General features: G+C 54.1%; 2 protein-coding genes across 3 annotated transcripts in view; one reads left to right on the forward strand and one right to left on the reverse strand.

The window, feature by feature from the left end:
• The first annotated feature begins 1744 nt into the window (after positions 1 to 1744).
• Positions 1745 to 5578, forward strand: LTB4R (leukotriene B4 receptor). Of its 2 annotated transcripts, none has more exons than XM_077770477.1 (2): positions 1745 to 2245; positions 2848 to 5578. In XM_077770477.1, the coding sequence occupies exon 2, from the start codon at positions 2904 to 2906 to the stop codon at positions 3903 to 3905; it is 1002 nt and encodes a 333-aa protein (XP_077626603.1). In that variant the 5' UTR covers positions 1745 to 2245; positions 2848 to 2903; the 3' UTR covers positions 3906 to 5578. The 2 variants fall into 2 exon arrangements, with proteins under 2 accessions (XP_077626603.1, XP_077626602.1); XM_077770476.1 differs by having other exon boundaries at positions 1746 to 2249.
• Positions 5579 to 6211: 633 nt separating this feature from the next.
• The window catches only part of ADCY4 (adenylate cyclase 4), a 15685-nt gene continuing 1491 nt past the window's right edge, over positions 6212 to 20405 (reverse strand). Inside the window, exons 3-26 of the mRNA XM_077770475.1 lie at positions 19729 to 19926; positions 19452 to 19613; positions 18686 to 18835; positions 18102 to 18250; positions 17910 to 18021; positions 17088 to 17215; positions 16777 to 16935; positions 16387 to 16519; positions 16011 to 16184; positions 13363 to 13406; positions 13165 to 13251; positions 12891 to 12960; positions 12458 to 12555; positions 11702 to 11786; positions 11468 to 11605; positions 10562 to 10672; positions 10092 to 10276; positions 9812 to 9896; positions 9192 to 9350; positions 7572 to 7718; positions 7161 to 7268; positions 6958 to 7072; positions 6514 to 6638; positions 6212 to 6432 (exon numbers count right to left, since the gene is read on the reverse strand). Of these exons, the coding sequence (XP_077626601.1) occupies positions 6280 to 6432; positions 6514 to 6638; positions 6958 to 7072; positions 7161 to 7268; positions 7572 to 7718; positions 9192 to 9350; positions 9812 to 9896; positions 10092 to 10276; positions 10562 to 10672; positions 11468 to 11605; positions 11702 to 11786; positions 12458 to 12555; positions 12891 to 12960; positions 13165 to 13251; positions 13363 to 13406; positions 16011 to 16184; positions 16387 to 16519; positions 16777 to 16935; positions 17088 to 17215; positions 17910 to 18021; positions 18102 to 18250; positions 18686 to 18835; positions 19452 to 19613; positions 19729 to 19926 (3075 nt within the window). The 3' untranslated portion in view covers positions 6212 to 6279. The remainder of the gene's footprint in view (positions 6433 to 6513; positions 6639 to 6957; positions 7073 to 7160; positions 7269 to 7571; positions 7719 to 9191; positions 9351 to 9811; positions 9897 to 10091; positions 10277 to 10561; positions 10673 to 11467; positions 11606 to 11701; positions 11787 to 12457; positions 12556 to 12890; positions 12961 to 13164; positions 13252 to 13362; positions 13407 to 16010; positions 16185 to 16386; positions 16520 to 16776; positions 16936 to 17087; positions 17216 to 17909; positions 18022 to 18101; positions 18251 to 18685; positions 18836 to 19451; positions 19614 to 19728; positions 19927 to 20405) is intronic.

Genomic DNA, 20405 nt, shown 5'->3' on the forward strand with positions numbered 1-20405 from the left:
AAAGGAAAGTTTTTCTGTTATGGTTGACACAGTGGGAGACGGAGGCTGGGAACCCTGTCTTCCTCTCTGAATCCGACTCTTCCCCCCAGAGGTCACCTGACTCAAAAAAGAGCCCAGGAGCAGGCACAAGCTCACCCAGGGGACATTTGGGGATTGAGGTGGGGGGTACAGGGAATGTGTGGGTGTCTAGAGGACAGGAAGTTTTCAGCTAGGCGGCATCTCTCCTTTGTCTCCTTTTTCTCTCTGCCAAGTTTGGATTCCTCCCAAGACTGCTAGCTGTTGCTCACCGGCCCCATAGTTCTTGGTCCCCATCTTTTGGAACCTCTCTATCTCTAGGTCCCTAAACTGTTCTGAATCCTGACACTTTTGAGTTTGGGCATGAAGGATGGGGTTCGTTTTACAGAACGTCTGCATGCACACACACGTGGTCACTGGGGTGACTAACTCATCCCCGTTTGCCCAAGACTTTCCCAGTTTCAGCACCGGAAGTTTCTTGTCCCAGTCAATTTCTGGCAAACTCAGATGGCTGGTGACCTGAGAGCACTCACCCGAACCGTCATCCCAGGTTCTGCTTTAGTGACTGTTCACATCACTCAGAGGCCAAGAATGAGCAAAGGAAACTGAGTCCTCAGGGTCACGCCAGGGCCACCCAAACTGGGGCAAGGTGGGGCTCTGGATTTGGGGGGCAGGAAGTATGCTTGGAGTATCTAGTCTGGGGTGGAGGAAGAAATTCTGTCGAGAGACATGGAAGTGGGGAGTAGTTGGGGAGAGGAGGCAAAAACAACCCAGTTTCTGTCAGGAGGGGCCTCTGGTTGACTCCCGAGCTCTGAGCCAGAACCTGCATCCTCCGTCCAACACTGAAGGGGGAACTTCTTCCTGTTCTTATGTGTCAGGGCAGAAGCTCCCTAACTTCCTCTCTTCCATAGTCCCTGTCTCACAACCTCTGTGGTCAGAAAGTCCTTCCTCAACTCTGCCTTCCTGCTGTGGTTTCAGCCCATTTCTTTGCATCACATCCTCTGTCTCAGCTACTGGGTCAGCTCTGCACTGGCTTTTCTCAAAGCAGAGAGGGCAAGGGACCTCAGTGACCATCACCACATGCCGCATCTTTCCTGGGAAGTGACAGAGTTGGAAGGGAAGCAGGAACGTTCATCGCCAGATTGAAGGAAAGACTTTTCAGATCTTAGTCCCTGCAGGAGAGGTCAAAGGGAGAGACTTCTTCCAGGAAAGGAGAACAGTGACCGTTTTGGGGGCTGTTCCTCCTTGCACGTCCCTGGCTTCCCCTCCGGGCAGGGCAAGCATAAGGCATCACCGCCCCTACTTCCTCTCCTTATGCTCAGCCTCCACTTTGTGTGTCTGAGGTGGGACTGGACAGCTAACTATGAGAGGGTAGGAAAAAGGTGGTGCTGACCTCCTTGTCCAGTGCCCAGATCTTAAATCCAAATTCATGTGGCAGGGTAGCCACACGGCCAAGCACAAGGGAAGTGGCTGAGGAAGGGGGGAGAAATTGGCATTCTGTGTGATACAAAGGAGATCCTTTGGACTTTGGCTTCTGCCAAGAAGAAGAATTGGACCAACCTTTTTAAATGAAGGGAAGGGATTGGGGGGAGTTCTGGAAGAGCCCTCCCTCCAAACTCTGCTCATGGCTTGAACACAAGCCAAGGACAGAGTGCTGTCCTCTTCAAGCCCTGATGTTACCTAAACCCAAACCCATAACCTAGCCACATTTCTAACCTACACTTCCTATTAATCTAAAAGTCTACATTTACACAACATATAAAGATACCCAACATTCTGGCCTCTCAATCTGAGCTGTTTCCCTTTTCCAGCCTCCTTCCCTCCTCCTCCTGTGTGACCCAATCCAATTCTCCAGTCTAGACCTGCATATGAGGCCACACCCTAGCCTACTCACTCCCCTCACCCCTCTTTCCTCTCCCTGCACCTTCCTGGGCTCTTCTCATCTGGTCCCACCCCTGAGGAGTCCTCCTCCCTGCCAGGCTCTTCTGGAACACAAAAACCATCCCCCCCACCTCCAGTAAAGGGAGGGCTAGGGGTTTCAGCCCCACCCTCAGGAAGATGTGTCTTCCCCCTCCTCTGCTTCTTGGTACTTCCTCTCTGGTGACTTAGCTGACAGCACCCAGACCTGGGGCCAGGACCTTGGAACTGGGACAGATCTGGTAACAGGCTACACCACTCTGCCCTGGCCTTGGGATTGGCACCAGCTTCCAACCAGTACCTGGCAAAGTCTGTAAGTAAGTATCCTGGGAGTAGGGAGGTAGTGGTGGGCCAGGTTATAGCCATGAGAGAAACGGCAAAGGAAATTTCCAGAGAAAGCCTGACTGGGGAGGATTTGTTCCTGTCTCCCATCCACAAACTCCTCCCCTCCCTGTTATTTCTGGTGGGCCTTGGGCACCTCTGGAGAGAGTGAGTAGGTGATTGGTGGAAGTCAGTGGGACTGAGGGGGCTCAGGGCCTGGCAGGTGATGGAGAAGCTAGCCTCTTGAGGGGTGTTAAGCCCTCTTAGCTTTGTTAAGGAAAGCCTCCCTCCCCCATTTGGTTCTGGGTTTCAGAAGGGAAGAAGACAGAAGGGGTCTGCTGCTGTTGCTCTGTGTTTTGCAAATGGGTCTGTGGGCAGGAAGGAGCCCCACGGCCCAGTTAAGAAATAGTGTTTCTACTCAGCCAAATGCCCTTAAGACACGTCTGTTGACAGTGGGGAGGACAGTATATCGCAGAGGTGCAGCTGATGTTGCTCATCTTGGAGATGGACCAGAGCCCTCGGGCTAGGTGTGTCCAGGGTGTTGGGAAACCTTGGTCCCCTACCCTGATGCTTGTGTTCACCCTCACCTTCCAGGTCCTTGCAGTGGCCACGGACGCTACGTCTTCTGCAGCACTTCCTCACTAGGGATCATGTTCATCCCTTTGCTGAGTATCATCCTACTGTCAGTGGCACTGGCTGTGGGGCTTCCTGGCAACAGCTTTGTGGTGTGGAGCATCCTAGTAAAGATGCCAAAGCGCTCTGTCACTGCCTTGTTGGTGCTGAACTTGGCCCTGGCTGACTTGGCCGTATTGCTTACCGCCCCCTTTTTCCTCCACAACGTGGCCCGAGGCACCTGGGTGTTTGGACTAGCTGGCTGCCGCCTGTTTCACTATGTCTGTGGAGTCAGCATGTACGCCAGCGTCCTGCTGATCACGACCATGAGTCTGGACCGCTCGCTGGCGGTGGCCCTCCCCTTTGTGTCCCAGAAGTTTCGTACCAAGGCTATTGTCTGGTGGGTGCTGGCAGGCATCTGGGTGATATCTCTTCTGCTGGCCACACCTGTCATCGTGTACCGCTCCGTGACCTTGGCACCAAACAACTGGAGCCTGGTGTGCTTTCCGAAGTACCCCAGCGATCGACTCAAGGCTTTCCATCTGCTCTTCGAGGCCTTCACCGGCTTCCTGCTGCCCTTCCTGGTGGTGGTGGCCAGCTACTCCGACATCTGCCGCAGGCTGCAGGCCCGGCGCTTCCGCCGCAGCCGCCGCATGGGCCGCCTAGTAGCGCTCATCATCCTGACCTTCGCTGTCTTCTGGCTGCCCTACCACGTGGTGAACCTGGCCGAGGTGGGCCGGCTGCTGTCTGGCGGGGGGGCGGGGCCGGTGGCCAACCGGCTGCTCCTGGCCCGCTACGTGTTTATCGCACTGGCCTTCCTGAGCAGCAGCGTGAACCCCGTGCTGTACGCGTGTGCCGGTGGCGGCCTTCTGCGCTCTGCCGGCGTGGGCTTCGTCGCCAAGCTGTTGGAGGCCACCGGCTCCGAGGCGTTCAGCACCCGCCGCGGGGGCAGCCTGGGCCAGACGGTGAGGGGCGCCCCCGCCACTCCTGAGACTGGCACCGGCGAGAGCCTCACTGTCTCCACTAACCCTCTCCAGTGAAGCGAATTGAACTAGGTCTGGGTGGTGGTGGTGGTGCTGCCGCTGTTGGTGGAAGGTCGGCTTTCCCCCTGGTCGAATCGCCCCACATTGGCCTGACCTGGTTCTGTACCCCCAGGAGAAGGCCAGTGGGGTGGGGCGGAAGAGGAGGGAGGGGCGGGGCAGGTGAGGGCCGAATGAAAGCCTGGGGCAGCTTTGCTATTAAAACTGAAGCCACAAATTGGGTCAACCCTGTGTGTGGGGTGTGTGTATAATGGGAGATTAGGGGTGCTCCTGGGCACTCTTATGAGGACCCTTCTTAACAGGTGAGAGGCACATCCTTCCCGTGCTTTTCAGTTTGGGAAGGGACACAAAGATTCAGAAACCAGAATCCCCTTTCCCCACCCATTCTGAGGCAGGTGCCCAGCCCATCATACTTAGACCACAGGTCTTACAGACTCCTGAAGGAGCAGACGGAGGAAGGCCACCCATGTGGGTATCATGCCAGACGCCTTAAATCAGCAGATGATCTGAGAAAACAGCACTGCGCTGGGACCTTTACCCTGAAGCTTATGATAGGTATCACTGTTACTATGACTCCAACTTCCTGCCACTCATATTTGTCCTGCCAGTGGGTGACGTTCTAGGGCACTGCCTTCCCTCCCTTCATCTCCCAAGGAGCCCTCACTTGAGAACCAAGTCATCAGATCTTAGCCCCTGGAATTCTGCACATCAACATTCTGCCAGCCCCCCAAATACACTCTGAAGCAGGTTGAGGCTGAGGGCCGTCTGTGTCAGTCATCACTCTTAGGAAATTAAGATCCCCATAAGTGAGAGGGATGAGTCATTCTTTCCTAGGGTTGACTGTTTTAGAGAGCCTTGAACTGGGTCTGACTTGACAGCATTTTAGGAGGATGGTAGTAGAAATGGCAGCGGTGTGCTTCTTGAATCCCTCCCATAAACAAAGAAAGAGCAACTAGGAGAAAGACCAAAACTCCATGTGCAATATCTGTAATAAACCAAGGGTGTCAAGATACCTCCCACAGACTGCTAAATATGTGTGGGGAATAGGCTTAGGAATTTCCTGAGCTTGCGCCTATGGGTTAACAAAGCCATAGGATGAAAGCATCCAAGATTAGGTAAACAGGGCAGAAGTGCCCCCACCCCCACCCCCGCCATAGAACAAAGGCATAGAGGAATAGGAAGCTACAGGATGAAAGCATCCAAGGTTAGGTAATCAGGGCGGAAGTACCCCAAAATAGTACAATAGCAGAAAGCTGCTTTCACAGGAGGAAAGGACCAGAATAGGTAAACAAGTACACAGACTTGCTGTAGACTGCAGCAGGGCAAAGTTGTCCTGAATAGAGCTAATCAGCAAAAGAAAGGTGTCTTATTGACTCTGAGGTGGCATGCTCTATTGGTCTTATCCCCTAGGCAAGCTAAGATAAACAGACTCAGCGCCTTGTACCTGACATAAACAACCATCTGTCCAGCTCTGGGATTTTTTTTTTTTTTTTTTGTATTGACCCAAGCCCTAACACCACATATCTGAAACCCCCTTTTCTCTCAAACTCATGAGTTAATGTTTATGGTTTCATTGTCTCTTTGTGCACATCCATCATGCTTGTAAGCCTCTGATCCTAATAAAAATGGAGCAAGAACCCTTACTCGGGGCTCTTGTCTCCTTCCTGACATTAGCCTCTCTAGCATTTTAATTCTGCTGGACAAGAAAGAACCCCAGACCCAGAGTCTACGACAAATATGAGGAGGTTGGAATGAACCATGGATGCTTCAAGGCCCCCACAGGATCAGCATCCGCACAGAAGAATGCAGAAGGAAGCCAGAGGACATCTGAGGGGCCTGAGAACAAGGGAATCCCAAAACTGTCTGCAGGTCTTGGCTGGAAAATATGGGCCAATTTGACAATAGCAGCTGAAACAGGGAGGGATCTGACAGATCATCTCCTAAGCCTCTCATCCATGTTGTATAGTAAGCACATAAAAAGTGCTTATTTAGTGTATATTGAATGAATAAAAGTCAAGTGACATGCTCCTAGCTAATCTTTCCCAATATTTGTGGGTGGGGAGCAGGAAAAGACGAATTGCTATTTTGAGTCACATAGCTAAATTTCTTTATGCTTCCAAGGTGTACAAAGTACTGGAACCAGGCAGGGAGGTTGAGGCAGTCCTCTTCTTGAGCTTGTGAAAACGAATCACTCTTCTCCAGCACAGTCATGATCACCTTGCATACACACAAACACTCAATTTAGCTTGGGAAGAAGCATCCTGCTGAGAGGCAAGAAGAAGGTGATCTGCAGCTACACCAGAAGCTTCTGACACCAATTGGCTCTGGTCATACCAGAGTCTTTTTATTGAGGATCTCAGGATGGATGGGGGTCTCAGCCCAGAGTGGCCGAGGGAGGTCCAGTTCGTATCGAATCTGTGTTCAGAAAGTAGGTGCAGAGCTGCCCTTTGCCTTTAACCTTGATGACACCCCGGCTGTAGCAGGTATAGCCTAAGGACTGCAGCACCCGGGCTGTCTCTTCAGTCACCTGGGATTGAAAGGGTGTGAGTCAGGAGTGTGGAGGCGGCCCTATCCTTATCCCACCACCCCTCCAATGTGGCCTCCTTGCCTGGATCTTGCCCAGAACTCCTGTACTCTCCATGCGGCTGGCCACATTCACTGTGTTGCCCCAGATGTCATATTGAGGTTTCTGGGCCCCGATCACTCCAGCCACTACAGGTCCATGGTTCAACCCTGACAAGAGGTGTAAGGAGGGGCCCTGGGCAGGCAGATTTGAGGAGGGAGAAGGGAAGAGGACACTCCAGGAATTAGGGTGAAGGGCTTGGAGGCCTTAGAGGAAAGGAGTGTGGGTCTGGAGGGGTGTGGCTTAGTGAAGGGGTTGCTGAGCCTCAGAGCTCCCGGCCCAGCAGCTTCATGCTCCATCCCCAGGGGTGAGGCTGGAGGGGGTCCAGGGGTGAGCTGGCAAGCAGCTAGCTCAAGGAACTTGAGGGCGCCAGAGCTTGGGAAGGTGAGGAGGAGGTTCCAGACTGCCCCTGCAAGGGAGGAGCCTCACCCACACGCAGGCGGAAGTTGTTGAATGAGTGCTTATTGATGACGTCCAGCTTTGATCCAAGGGCCACTGCAAACTCCACCATGGTGCCAAGGTGGCTGCAGCTTCGCTCAGCATCCTAGCAATGGAATGGCCCACCAGGATGGGTCAATGAGGATCCACCAGTGAGAGCCCAGACAAAGGCTGGTAAAGAAGGGATGCTGTACCTGTTGTGCGTCCTGTCCGGAGGTGGCATTTAAGCCTGTAGCTGCCATGTAGGTGCTGCCAATGGTTTTGATCTTCTCCACCCCACTAAACTTGGGCTTTGAGAGCAGCTGTACAGAAAGGAAGCTGTGTCCCTGGATCCCCAGTCTTTCTTGCTCTCTCCCGCCTCCCTCTCAGAAGCCCAGCCCCAGGCTTTTGGAGACTAAAGGACTAGGTTGTGGGGTCAGGGATGGTGGCAGGAGGCAGAGTGGTTAGTGGGCAGAGTTGCCAGAGAGCTAGGGGGTGGGAGGAGGAGTGGCGGGGCCAGGGGAGAGGGGGATGGGCCCCTGGCTGGAGACTAAATTGTCAGGAGGGATTGGTGGGAAATTCTAGTATCCAGGACGAAGAGTCTGGGGGACCCGTGGAGTTGTCACCTCATCAAAGTCAGCAATTATCTCATTGAGCAGCCGCAGACACTCTAGACCCTCGTGGTTGATGTTGGACTCGGAGTAAAACTCCTTAAAGTCTGGAACTGAGGCGAACAGGACACAGACACACTCGTAGGACTGGTGGTAGAGGTCCTGGAGGGTGGGAGGCTGGGATGAGGGAGGAAGCCACGTTCTTCCCCCTTCTGGGTCTGCATGGGCCCTCCTCCCCGTGTCCATATTCCTATCCCTCTATTTTTTAAAATGTTTTATTTATTTCTGAGAGAGAGAGAGAGAGCATGAGCAGGGGAGGGTCAGAGAGAGAGGGAGATACAAAATCTGAAACAGGTTCCAGGGTCTGAGCTGGTAGTCAGCACAGAGACCGACATGGGGCTCAAACCCGCAAACTGCGAGATTATGACCTGAGCCGAAGTCGGACGCTTAACTGACTGAGCCACCCAGGCGCCCTTCCTATCCCTCTATTTAAGAAGGATCAGAAAGGAGGGAAAGTGGGAGGGCCAGGTTACCCCAAGGATGTGTGACTTGGGAGTCAAAGATTGGGTCTCATTATGAATCCAGGAGAGACAGGGGTTTGGATCCTGTCAGTGGGAATCATCTTTCTATCATATCTCATTGCTGAAAGGTGTTACGTCAGCTAAGTCAGCTTATAAAGATGGCTACAATTTAGAAGATAAAATAATAGGGAAAAGGGGACAAAGGGGAAATAAAGGTAAGATAGTAAAGGTGGAATCAGATTTGAAGTCAGTTCACAAAACTGGGTGCCACAAAGTCCTTGTTAGTCCCAAATTCTTGCTCTGAGCTTTCTAGTAGCCAGTGTGAAGCTAGAATCAGGAGCAGTGACAAGTTTCTCAGTGTCTGTATGAGAAGGAGCCAGGAGACATAGACCTACGGCTGATCTTGAGAGCAGAGAGCAAGCAGTGGGGGCAGGAAGCTGTGAAGTAGCCCCTGGCCTATTTTTTAAAAATATCCCTCAAGATGGACCAAGAGCATTTCCACAGCAGACACGGTGACATGGTGGTGCTAAAAATAAAATGGTGCAACTATGTGGGCGACCTTCTGATGTTCTATGGTGAGATGTTTGAGGATGTAGATTAGCATCTGCCAATGGAAAACCCTGTGGTGATGGAAGTTCTACATATGTGATGTCCAATACGGCAGCCACTAGCCCTAAGCAGCTGTTGGATCCTTGAAATGTGGCCAGTGAAACTGAGGAACTGAATTTTCTATTTTAATTCATTTGAATTCAAATGGCCACACATGGCTAATGGCTACCATTCTGGATAGTGCAGGTCCAGAGAGATGGGTGGACTGTGTCTTCTACACAACTCCCATCAACACTCGAAGAAGCTTCTGGAAGGTATGGAGTGGCCATGAGTTGGAGAGGATGCTCCTTGTAAGTGAGAACTTGGAGCGCAGAGGCTCTATGCTCAGCAGACAAAGCCTAAGAGCTGGTGAAAATGTCAGGCACCTACTTGACAGAGACAGAGATTTGAGTGGCCACTTAACTACTGTGAGGGAGTCCAGAGAGGGTGGGCCAAGGGTCAAGGTTTTCATCCGAAATCAGTCCCTGTGGCATCTGGGGCTGAGGAGTCAGGGGCGAGGAGTCACCTCATTGCGCCGGTTCTGGCCAATGAACTGGGGGGCCACGTGTGCAGGGAGCACATTCTCCAACAGCAGCCTTGTCAGGTTCTCCATGGTCTCTGTCTCCTCCTGCTCCTGCCGCAGCTTCTTCTTCCACAGGAAGTCCAGGCGGCAGTAATACTCATTCTGGCAGGGTCGCAGGGGCCCAACGGGAGACCCAGTACAAGGGAAACCTCAGCTCCTGTGTTTTCTCCCCTCCCCCATTCCTTGATGTCTAAACCACTCCCTCTCCCCCCAGTCTAGAGAGAAGGCTCAAGGTGCACCGGGGAGGCTACCTTGAAAATAGATTCAAACTAGGGTAGACAGAACTGGCAGCAGATCCTTTCTTATGGGTGCTTTTCCTAGGTTTGGGGTGGGAGGGATGAGGGAGGGAGAATTTGAAGCCACCTCCCTTCGAGAGTGAAGGAGAAAGAAAAGGAGCAGGAAGGTTCGCTTTAGAAACTTCCAATGGGCATACCATTTGGGCTCCACCATGAAGGCGTAAGATTGAGGGAAAGAGTGGAAGAGAGACCAAGTCACAAGTATGGGGGATCTCCCCACCTCACCCTTCAGAGGGAGGCCCTGGAGGGCTGAGCTGGGTGACTTACCTGCCGAGCCAGGACAAGGAGGGTGAAGAAGAAGATGAAGAAGGAGATAGCTCCCATCAGTTTGGGCTCCTTCAGCACCCCTGGCCTGAGGAGGCCACAGATCAGGATTGTCCCTGCCCTGCACCTTCCCGATGGCCTCCTCCCTACCCCCGGTGCCCATGTAGCCCTCAGCCACCCTCCGCCTTTGCCCTGTGCATGGATGGTTCAGGTCAGGGAGGTGAGGACAGCTCCACTCTGCTCCCCGGGGGCCTGAGCACCTCTGTCCAGTGGCCATGCACACCTGGAGTCCAGGGGATCCGGATAGAGGCGGGCGATGAGGCAGTCGGACAGCCAGGCGTGGGAGTGCAGGAAGAGGGAGCAGGAGGCCCCCAGCCACAGCAGGAGCAGCAGCAACTTCAGCTCGAAGCTCATGTGCAGAAAGAGGGAGCAGGACAGGAACCCCAGCACGCAGCAGTGCATAGAGTACTGTGGGCCAAGCAGGGTGGTCAAGGGGTGGGGCATATCCCACAGCTAGGGGTGGGAGAACATGCCGGGGGTCCTGCCCCTCCCCAGGGCCCATGACCTATCTGGAGAGTAGGTGGTGTCGTGTACACACACACACACACACACACACACACACACACATACACACACACCAAGTCTGATATATGTCTGTCCCAATCCACAAAATGGAATGTTGAACTAAGGAGGTGGGGGAGGGGCCCAGGAAGGCTCTGGAGAGAGAGATTCAGGGCTGTGAGGAACACTCACCGGGATGCTGATGAGAGGCAGGGACCCAGGGAGCTCCCAGGAGTTGTTGAAAGCCATGGAGGACACATTGGAAGCCCAGAAAGGGCAGTTTGATGCTGCCGGTAAGAAGAACTGCAGAAGGAGGTGAAGAGCTGAGGTGGACAAGCAGCTTCCCTGAGTTTCAGCTGACTTAGGGATAGGTCAGGGAGACTCCTCCACAGGGGTGGATTCTGCTATTCCTGCGTGGTGAGGGAGGCTTAGTGGGGGAGGGTCTTCACTGGGGGGTCAGGGATGGGAGGAGTGGGTGTCCTGAACACTAGTCTGCCACAGATCCTGGCTGGCTGTGTGATCTCTTGCCAGCCACTTAACCTCTCTGGGCCTCAGCTTCCTCTTCCGTGACTTGGCTGGGGCATGATTCCTAAGGTATCTTTCAGGGATAGAATTCTAAGAATGATTATAAATCCTGAAAACTCAGGGGCCTTTGGGTGGCTCAGTTGGTTAAGTGTCTGACTTTGGCTCAGGTCATGATCTTGCGGTTTGTGGGTTCCAAGCCCTGTGTTGGGCTCTGAGCTCTCAGCACAGCTCAGATTCTGTCTCCTTTTCTCGCTTTCTGTCCCTCCCCGACTCACACTCTGTCTCTCAAAAATAATCAATAAACGTTAAAAAAATTAAAACAAAAGAAATTCTGAAAACTCAGCCAAATTCAGCTATAAGACCATAGCGAGTGAGCTAGACAGTGACAATCTGCCTCCTTAGAAAAGATATGCCCAGGTGGCAGATTAATTTTTTTCTTTTATACTTGTCCAACATCGCCAGAATCCCCTGGCCTTAGTCTGGCTGTCCTCCCAAATCCCAGGGGTCCCCTTTTAGCTTCTGACAGCTCGAATACGCCCTGATGGGGGTGCACAGGGCCCCCACTGCCCTCACCAGGCTGGGAATGGCCATCACGAAAACCAGTAGGATGGTAGTCGTGCCCAGGGCAACTCGCAGTCCAGGCCGTGTGGCCACCAAGCCAGACAGGGCTGGCAGCCAGTGCAGCATCTTGGGGCCTTTCAAGACACACCTCTGCGGAAGGAGCACAGGAATCGTAGGCGTGGGGCTGGGGCACCTAGGTCACAGTGAGGGCCCAGCTCACCACTTCCACCCCCGAGCCCACCTCACCGTCAGGTGCTCTGAGAAGCAGACGAAGAGGAGGAGGAGGAAGAGGAGGAAGGTGATGCTATAGGTGATGGCCAGAGCTGGGGGCCTAAAGGGAGACAAGAGTGAGGCCTTGAAGGGTCAGAATTGGCTCTCTGTGCTGGGAGGGTGCTGCTGTGCAACCCAGCTGGGAGATGTGGGGGGAGGGGTCCTGGGGATCTGAACTCGCCGCCAGTGGGCACTGGGCGGATAAAAGACGTTGCCTGCTGATGCTCCGGGAGAGCAGAGGGTCTAGGGCAGTGGTGGGGTAGGGCAGGGACTACTAAGGTGGAGACAATACTAGAAGAGGGCAGAGGGCTCACAAAGGGGTCGAGGCCACATCAGGCCAGTCTCTGGGTCCTCAGGCCAAAGCTCCTCTACCTGGCTGAATGTTGAACAAGTCCCTGCAGCCCCTCCTAGCCATGGACTAAAAACAAGGACCTACTTTCTAAGCTCATTTGCTGTGAGATTTGGGCTTCTCAATGAAAACGGAACCTGCTTCGTAGAAAAGTTGTTAGAATCGAAAGACAGGAATGTGAAAGTGCTTGGTTATGTAGAAAGTCCACAGGATGTGTGATAGTAAAATGAGGGCTACGATTATCGTTGTTTCCCCAGAACACATATTTCCTCTGTGGGTCAGTGCCCGAACCCAAGGGGAAGTGGGTAAAGGAAGAAAGTGTGGGTCGAGGATCAAAAAGTCTGTATATGAGAATCAGGGCCCCTCTTGCCTGGGGCTCTCACCTGTTTGTCACCAGCATCTGGATGACGAAATTGGAAAGAAAAACCAGGAAGGTGCAGGCTGCATAGTATTTGAAGGCGGGGAGTGCAGAGAGTCGGTACTGGAAGGGAAGGGGTCATTAGGGGTCAGTGTGGAAACAGGGGCCACCAGGGCTGCCCATCACCTCGGAGGTGTCAGTTCCAGGCAAGAACGGGTGTCTCAGCCTCCCCACCCACCTTCCAGTTCAGTCTCAGGTAGACTCTACTGGTTCTCCAAGGAACTGCCCTCCTCCCTCCCATCCCCACCCAGTAATTCAGTCTACAGGGTGACAGCTGTTTGGAGAGAAATACAAGCCCCTCACTCCCAAGATCACAAACTGAGCAGACCTGGGAGGTGAGGTGGGACCACAGGGCTTGCCTCCTCCCCAAGGCCACCCACCCACCCACCCCAGCCCACCTCTTTCTCCAGTTCCTTCCTTCTGAAGTACAGTGTCAGGGGGTTGAAGTCCTTTGACTGCCTCCACTGTCTGGTGGGAGGTGGGGGGCCATGAGCCCCAGAGAGGAAAGAGCAGGGTGGGGTGGGGTGGAGGCGTGGTCAGGGGCGTGTTTCCCTGGAGTAGAGGAGGGAAGCCCCCCCCCCACTTCCCTCTGGGTCATCAGGGGAGCTCATCCCTCCTGTACCGCAGAAGCCCAGCTCCCAACCCCTCCCAGTCCTCTTCTGTTCTCCATACTTCTGAGAGTTGAGCTGTTCGATGACCTGGAAGAACTTGGCATCCCCAGTGTCCAGGTCGTCATCTAGGCCCCGGGAGGTACGGCTCCTGCGCAGTGAGAGCCCAGCCTGTCACCACAGGAGACCCTCGAGGTATCTGGGTGAAGCAGGAGCAGCCCCCCGGGAAGGATGGGGACAGGTCACCCTGGGGCCTCCTCACCGGTCCAGGCTCCACTGGGGGCTGAAGGAGGCCAGAGCCTTCTCCTGTTGGGAGAACACAGCAAAGAGGGAGATGAGGCAATGCTGAGCATCCTCGAAGCCTCTCTGCAATGAGGCATTCCATATCAACACATGGCCTTTCCCTTGAGCATTTGATATGAGGGTTTTCTCTGCCTCAAATAACTTCCTCTCTCCATCAAATCCCATCTGCCCTTAAGGGAAGGATCAAACCACATTTATTCTTTAAAGTCTCTTCTGGACTCGGGGCGCCTGGGTGGCTCAGTCGTTTAAGAGTCTGACTTCAGCTCAGGTTATGATCTCATGGTTTGTGGGTTCAAGCCCCACATCGGGGTCTCTGCTGTCAGTGTAGAGTCCGCTTTGGATCCTCCATACCCCTCTCTCTCTGCCCCTTCCCTGATTGTACTTTCTCTGTCTCTCTTAAAAAAAAAAAAAAAAACTTAAAAAAAAAAGTTTCTTCTGGACTCTTTATACACCCAGGGTCTTTATACTTTTATTTCCTCAGTCTCTACCACCTGTGAGGCAACCCTGTATCTTCTGCAGGCTTGAGTGGCTGTCATCTTCCCTAAGGACTGAACAAATCCCCAAAGCGGGATGTTCCTTATCCCAGCATGCCAAAAAGCCCTTGGTTTAAACTGAAGTGACAGCGCAGAAAATTCTGACTCGCTTGTGGTCAGGCTGAGCTGGGAAGTGGTGGGGACAGAAGACAAAACATCTATAAGAAAGGGAAAGAGGAAGGAGGAGAGACAAACCTGGTCACAGTCATTCTTTTCTGGACCAAAACAAATGCGCCCTGTGCGCAAGCATACGAAAACACGCAGGCAAGTAAAGTGGGTGAGACAAGCCCCAAGGAAGAGAGCGGAGTCAATGGCCACTGTCCAGGGCCAGGAGTCTGTGACTGTTCTTTTCTGCTCCCCCAGCTCATGTGAAGGAAGCAGGGTCACAGGGGGCCTCACCATCCCCCCAAACCAAAACCTGGTATATGGGAGAGGGAGAGGGGAGGAAAAGGGAGATTAAGAGGTGTGTTCTAGGTATGAGCTCATCTACGCATCCAGGTCTGAGCCTGTTTTCAAACTACCTACCTGCCTCTCCACCTTGCTCAATGACTATTTTTTTGGAAGGCAGGGAAAACAACTTATTTATTTCTGTCTTCTCAAGAACTAGCCTAGGTGCCTGCCACATAGTAGGTGCTTTAAAAGTGTGGAAGGGATGGATGGATGGATGGATGGATGGTGGATGGATGGATGGAACATACTAGCACCAACACTGCCCCGCCACCCCAGAGCTCCCCATTGTTTAAGTGTAAGCTGACATGATTTTCAGGATTTCTAACATTTGACTGAGAGCCTGGCACTTCGCGGGCTTGGAAGTGAATTTCTGGGCTGGTGAGGTCCTGAGTTGAGAGATGCTCTTGAACCAGGAGTTCCTACTTCTCCACCCTGACGCTTCTTAGCCTGCAAGGTTTTGGGGAGGTCTGGCATGGGTACTAGGGGCCATCTCACCATGAGGATTGCACCCAACATCGTCTCACAGTTCCTGGGCTCCCAGCAAAGTCCACCCTCCACTCCGCCTCCATCCTGCAACAGGGTCTTGGATTCTTTCTTCCTTTCCCTCCTGCCCACTTGGCCCTTCTGACCTCTCCCGTACCCTATGTTAAGGCTTGGAATTAGGTATTCTCCTAAAACACTGCTGCCAATGTCCCCCCATGCCACAGTGTTTCACGGATCTCTGGACTGCTTTCCAGCTGGGTGGGTGGGGAGGGGAGATAGAACACAGAAAGGGTGCTCTGAAGTCATCCATATATCCAAGTGGGTCTGCCCGGTAGAGAAGATTCAGAGAGGAAGAGCTGCAGAAAGTGGCTGGGAAGGTTTTGGCAAGATCAGAGAAAATGAAGAGCAGGCTGAGGAAACTAATCCTGGGGCAAGCCTTTGGGGACACAGCCTCAGTCCCTGTATGAACGGGTTCTGGCTGCTTGTCACCAAGCACCGACACAAAGAGCCAGGTGGTGGGAGAGATCCAGGCTCCTCCACCAGCTAGGGGTCATGATTACCTGAAGGTGCTATGCATGAGGTCTGCCAACCAAGCCCTGGCTTCCTCTCTTCCCTCCCTCCCCAACTCCTGCCTGCTCCGGGTGACTTCCTTCAAGGCCACGTGGGATTTTCACTGTCACCTTGTTTTTATCCTTGTATAAATGTTGGAGAATAGGGGCAACAACTGATTTGCCTTCCCAATCCTAGTGGGGATTAAAAAAGAGAGTGTGCAGTCTCAGGAATGGAGTTCGACAGAGACATTTCCCAGTGGGACTGGGTGTGAGCACTGGCTTCAGAGTCAGGAGGAAGTGTGGTCTGTTTCTTTGGGGTACTGAGGGAAGGGGCTTCCTGAGTGGAGTTTGGGGAACAGTGGACATGGTGTCTATAGGATTTTGCATCTCAGGTGAGCTCAGAGGGCAGTGACCTTTGCTCTTTCTCTGGAAAGAAGGGCAAGGAAAGGTCCAAGCCAGTGACTGGGGCAATCAGACAGTTCAGGACCTTAGGATATCAAGTGACTCACTGGATGGGAGTGGGGGGAGGTTGGGAGGGGCAGAGGGTAGGATTATGTAAGTGCTAGGGCTGGCAGTGGAGGCGCACTTACCGGGAGAGGGGTGGAGGTAGACACAGGGCTCTCTAGGTGGCTCAGATGGGCAAAAGGCTTGGCGGCGCCCCAGGACTCCAGGTAGCGGGTCATCAGCAGGGACGGACGCATCTTGGGGCCCTCGAGAGAGGACAGCAACCCTCCCGCAGTGCCCTTCTCATCCTCCTCCTCAGCCTGGGGCATAGGAGGGCTGAGAGTCAATTTCACAAACGCCTTCCACAGTCTCCCCACACCTCTTGGAAGGTTGTGTCTCCTCCCCCTTGACGCACACACTGGGACCCAGGAATTCAATCTCTGGTGTAGGAGAAGAGATCAGGCCTGTCGGCTGTGGGTGGTTAGGATGGGCCAGCCCATGGGGTCCAGGCTGGGCTTTTACCCGGGGGTCGATGACTAGGTAGGTAGGCTCCCCTAGCTCCCGAAGGTATGGGTCCCGGTGTTCCATGGCTGCATCTTCCACAGCATAAGCCCCTGCCAGCAGGGCCAGGGTAGCCCCTGTAATATGTACTCGTCTGGAAGGAGGGGGCAGTGCGAGTCAGGAGGGAGAGCCTGCAAACCTCTCACTTCTTTCAAGGAGCCTTCCTGGAGGTCTGACTTTAAGCAAGGCCCTGTGCTAAGGAGGTATCTCCCGACCCGTCTCCCTGCACGCCAGGATCTCCTTAAGCCCCACGTGGGATTGTGCTCATTTTAGGAAACTGCAGACAGGATGGCAGCATGTAGGAGGCCCGGATGGTTTCCTCCCGTGGCCTCCGGCAGCTCCACATCTCACCCTGGTACGCCACCCGCCTCCATGTGGTTGGCCAGTGTGACGTCATGGGACCAGACATCATACTGCCACTTCTGCAGCCCAATGACTCCGCAGAGCACACTGCCTGAATGCACGCCCACACGCATGTTGATGTCCACACCAGTGGCTCTCCGGAGTTTCCTGTGTGGGGCATGTAGGGGACAGTCTGAATGCTGCCTTCATCTGTACCCATGCCACACCCCTCCCTCCCTCCAAGAGGACTCCCACTACCCTGCCTGCTCCTCCCCAACATCCATCCCTGGTACCCCTCCTGCCCGTCCACCTGAGCTGACCTGATGGCCCGGCACATGTCCAGCCCCATGCGCACGCAGTTGATGGCGTGGTCTGGCAGGGAGAGCGGTAGCCCAGAGACACAGTAGTAACAGTCTCCCAGGATCTTGATCCGCATGCATTCATGCTCCTGGGAGTGTGTGTGTGTGCAGGGGGAGGGGGCACCTGGTTAGAGGCCAGAGGCACGAGGGAGCTGGGAAGTGGGAGCAAATGTGGCATTCCTGAAGAACTTCTGAGGCTGGGAGTCTCCGGGGTCAGATCTAGGGACTGACTCTCTTAACTTGCTATGGGGCTGGCTGAGGTCTGTGGCTCTCTCCCAGCTCTGGCATGTGGAGGGTATATTTGGATTTGAGCATATGAAAGTCGTCTCAAGACTGAGGTTTTCTGGGTGACCCCCAAGATTAGGTTTGCTGGGGGGCATCCCTGGGGGTCTAAACAGGTGGCTGGACTGGACTGAGCTTACACAGAGCAGATATTTCCCTTGGAAGGGCTCCCTAAGGTTAGAACACCTGAAAATCCCCCTAGATTTGGCTGTCGTGTCCAGAGACACCTATACTGGGGCTCTGAGCATATCTGGGGGTGTCGCGGTTGGGACATTTGTGGAAATGTTGCGAAGTCTCTTCCATGTCTGAGGTGTGTGGTGAGCAGCTCCATGGCTGGGGTTGTTTGAGGGGGTTTCCTACTTCCAATGGAATATCTTCCACTGGAATACATGGGCTCTGATGTGGGACTGGGATCTGAGGTGGCAAGAGTTTCCCTTGGAAGGGGCTCTCCAGGGTGGGGCACTTGAAGATCCCTGGGTGGGGAGGGAGGCCCCCTCTGACCTTGGCGATCTGGTCGAACTTGCCAAAGAGCTCGTTGAGCATGAGCACCAACTCCTTAGGGGAGCACTCACTGGCCAGCCGGGTGAAGCCCACGATGTCAGCATACAGCACACTGGCCAGGGCAGACTGTGTCAGTGGGTCCCAGATCTCAGCCCATGGCCCCCCCTTCCCTGCAGCCATCCTTTCTCATACCTGACTCCCTGGTGCCTCTTGACATAGAGGCTGTGGAAGTTGTTGGTGCTCTCTGGCCGTGACCCCTGTCCAGCCTGCAGCCGTGCCATGATCTCTGCCTTCATCTCCCGGGCCAAGTAGGCAGGAAGGATGGACAAGAGAAGGTGTTCCTGGAGGAGGTCACCATGAACACCAACCCTCTTGCAACCTAAAGCCAGGAGTCCCAGCCTCCCAACGACCTAGGAACCCAGCACTTCCCCAGTCCCACTAGATGTACCCCAAAATACTCCCCCAAGATCCTTCCCGTCACATAGAACTGGGCCCCAACACCCCATCCTGCACTAATCATCTTTAGGGACTGAACTCCCAGCACCAATGCCAGAATTAGAGTTCTTTAGTATCATAAAAGTGCTTTCACAAGCTTCAGTTTGTCTGAGACTTAACACAACTTATCAACACGGGCGATAGCCACATTTTACCAAGGAGGAAAGAGAAGGGTAAGCGACCTGTCCAAAACCATTCGACTTGCAACGGGGCCCAGTTGAATGATATAAACAACTCCTTTCCACACCTCAGTCTCTCCCAGCCTCCCAGGCCCAGCGAACCTGGTGTTTCTTCTCGGTGTCCAGCCGCCGACGTGAGTGCAGCGAACGAAGTGCTTCGCGGAAGGTGGCGCGCAGCGCACGCTCCATCAGCGCCTTGTGGTACGCCCCTGCCACGTTTCCGCACAGGAACAACACCGCGTTTGCTGCCAGCTGTGGGTGAAGGTCAACCTCAGAGGATGCTGGCCACGGGTGGCGGTGGGAGTAGTTTAGTGTGTAGCTGGAGTTGGTCTCCAAGAGGGTTGAGGAGGACTCCACAGAGGCCCAAGAATTTCCAGGCAATTGGCGCTACACTGTGGTGTCTGTAGGGGGCGCTTCTCCTCCCCCCAGTACTCTTGCTCTAGACTTGGCTGTGCGCCAACATGGCCTCTTAGGTCTGGAAACCCTTGCTCATGTTTCCTCTGCCTGGAATACTACTCCACTATCTACCCCCACCCTCACCCCTGCAGCACAAAACTACTCAAGTCACAATTTTCACATTCTCTGTGAAGGTTCCATTATTCACATCTGTCCCCACTACTGTGGTCCTCTGGTGAGCTCCCTTGCTCCCGGACACAGAGGCCTCTTCTGCTGTCCGCAGGCATCGTGCTGCACTGGTGTACCTGCTCCATAAGCGCACCATCTGGGTGTGTCTGTGTTTGTACTCTGTGCTTAGTGTGGTGCCCTGCCCTGGAGTCACAGCTGGGTTAGCGGTTGGTGGATGCTCAGAGGAACCAAAGGCGGGCAGCGTGCCAGCCCCGGGCACAACCCATGCTATGTGTGTGCTCACCTGCGGTAGCAGGGCCGGCCGCGAGTCTGGCTGAGGCCCAAGGTATAGCCCAAGGACCAGCAGGTGGGAGAGCGACGAGGCAAGGCCCGCAGCGGCGGCATCCCGCATGCCCAAGGGCAACATGGCATACACGGTGAAGATGATGAAGAGGAAAAAGGACACCTGGGGGCGGGAAGGCACCGGAAGCTGCTGGCTTATGCCAGCCCTGACGATGGGCTGCTCCCTGCTCTTGGTCTGGGTGTCCTCTGCCCCTTACTCCACCGGCCGTGCCTCTCACCTGGTCCCAGGCGCTCACCAGGCCCCCAGTGAACAGGAAGCCATGGCCTAGCCCGAGAAGCGCTGCCCATACGAGGCCCGATAGGGGACGTGTCCAGCGCTGCAGTCGTTGCTCATGGGAGGCCAGGCCCAGGAGCAGCGAGAAGCCGCCCAGCGCGCACAGCACAGTGGTCAGGAAGCCCGGGTCTGAAGCTAGCTCCTGTGAAGAGAGGGTGCTTGCAGCAAGACTGGAGTGCAGAGTATGGGGGGCTCCTCCAAACTGAAGAAGAACAGGCAGTCCCCCAGGCCACTTCTGAGAAGTGTCTCAAACTCAAGTAGTAAAAGGAGACAGACAGGCTTGCCATTCATAGTAGGGTGAACCATAGAAAGTTGCCAATAATCTGTTTTTAATCTATAGAGTCTGCTGTCTCATGCGGTTCAACCTAATATCTCGCTTGCATGCTGCAGGGGTGTATGAGCCTTAGGCCTCTACCCAGAGTCCCTGGCTCAGAACCCTTTACTGCCCGTTTGTGAATCTATGACCTTTCTGAGCTTCAGCTTTCTCATCTGTCAGATAGGAATTAGAGCACCAGCCAGGGGTCCTGAAGCAAGCAAAGAATCCTACTTACAGAAGGCACTCAGCAAAGAGCCAATTTGCTCATGAGATTCCCTGCCCTGGGCACAAGTCTGGGAGAAGAG

The sequence above is a fragment of the Crocuta crocuta genome, unplaced genomic scaffold (genome assembly GCF_008692635.1).
Source record: "Crocuta crocuta isolate KB4526 unplaced genomic scaffold, BGI_CrCroc_1.0 scaffold175, whole genome shotgun sequence".
Classification (NCBI taxonomy): domain Eukaryota; kingdom Metazoa; phylum Chordata; class Mammalia; order Carnivora; family Hyaenidae; genus Crocuta; species Crocuta crocuta.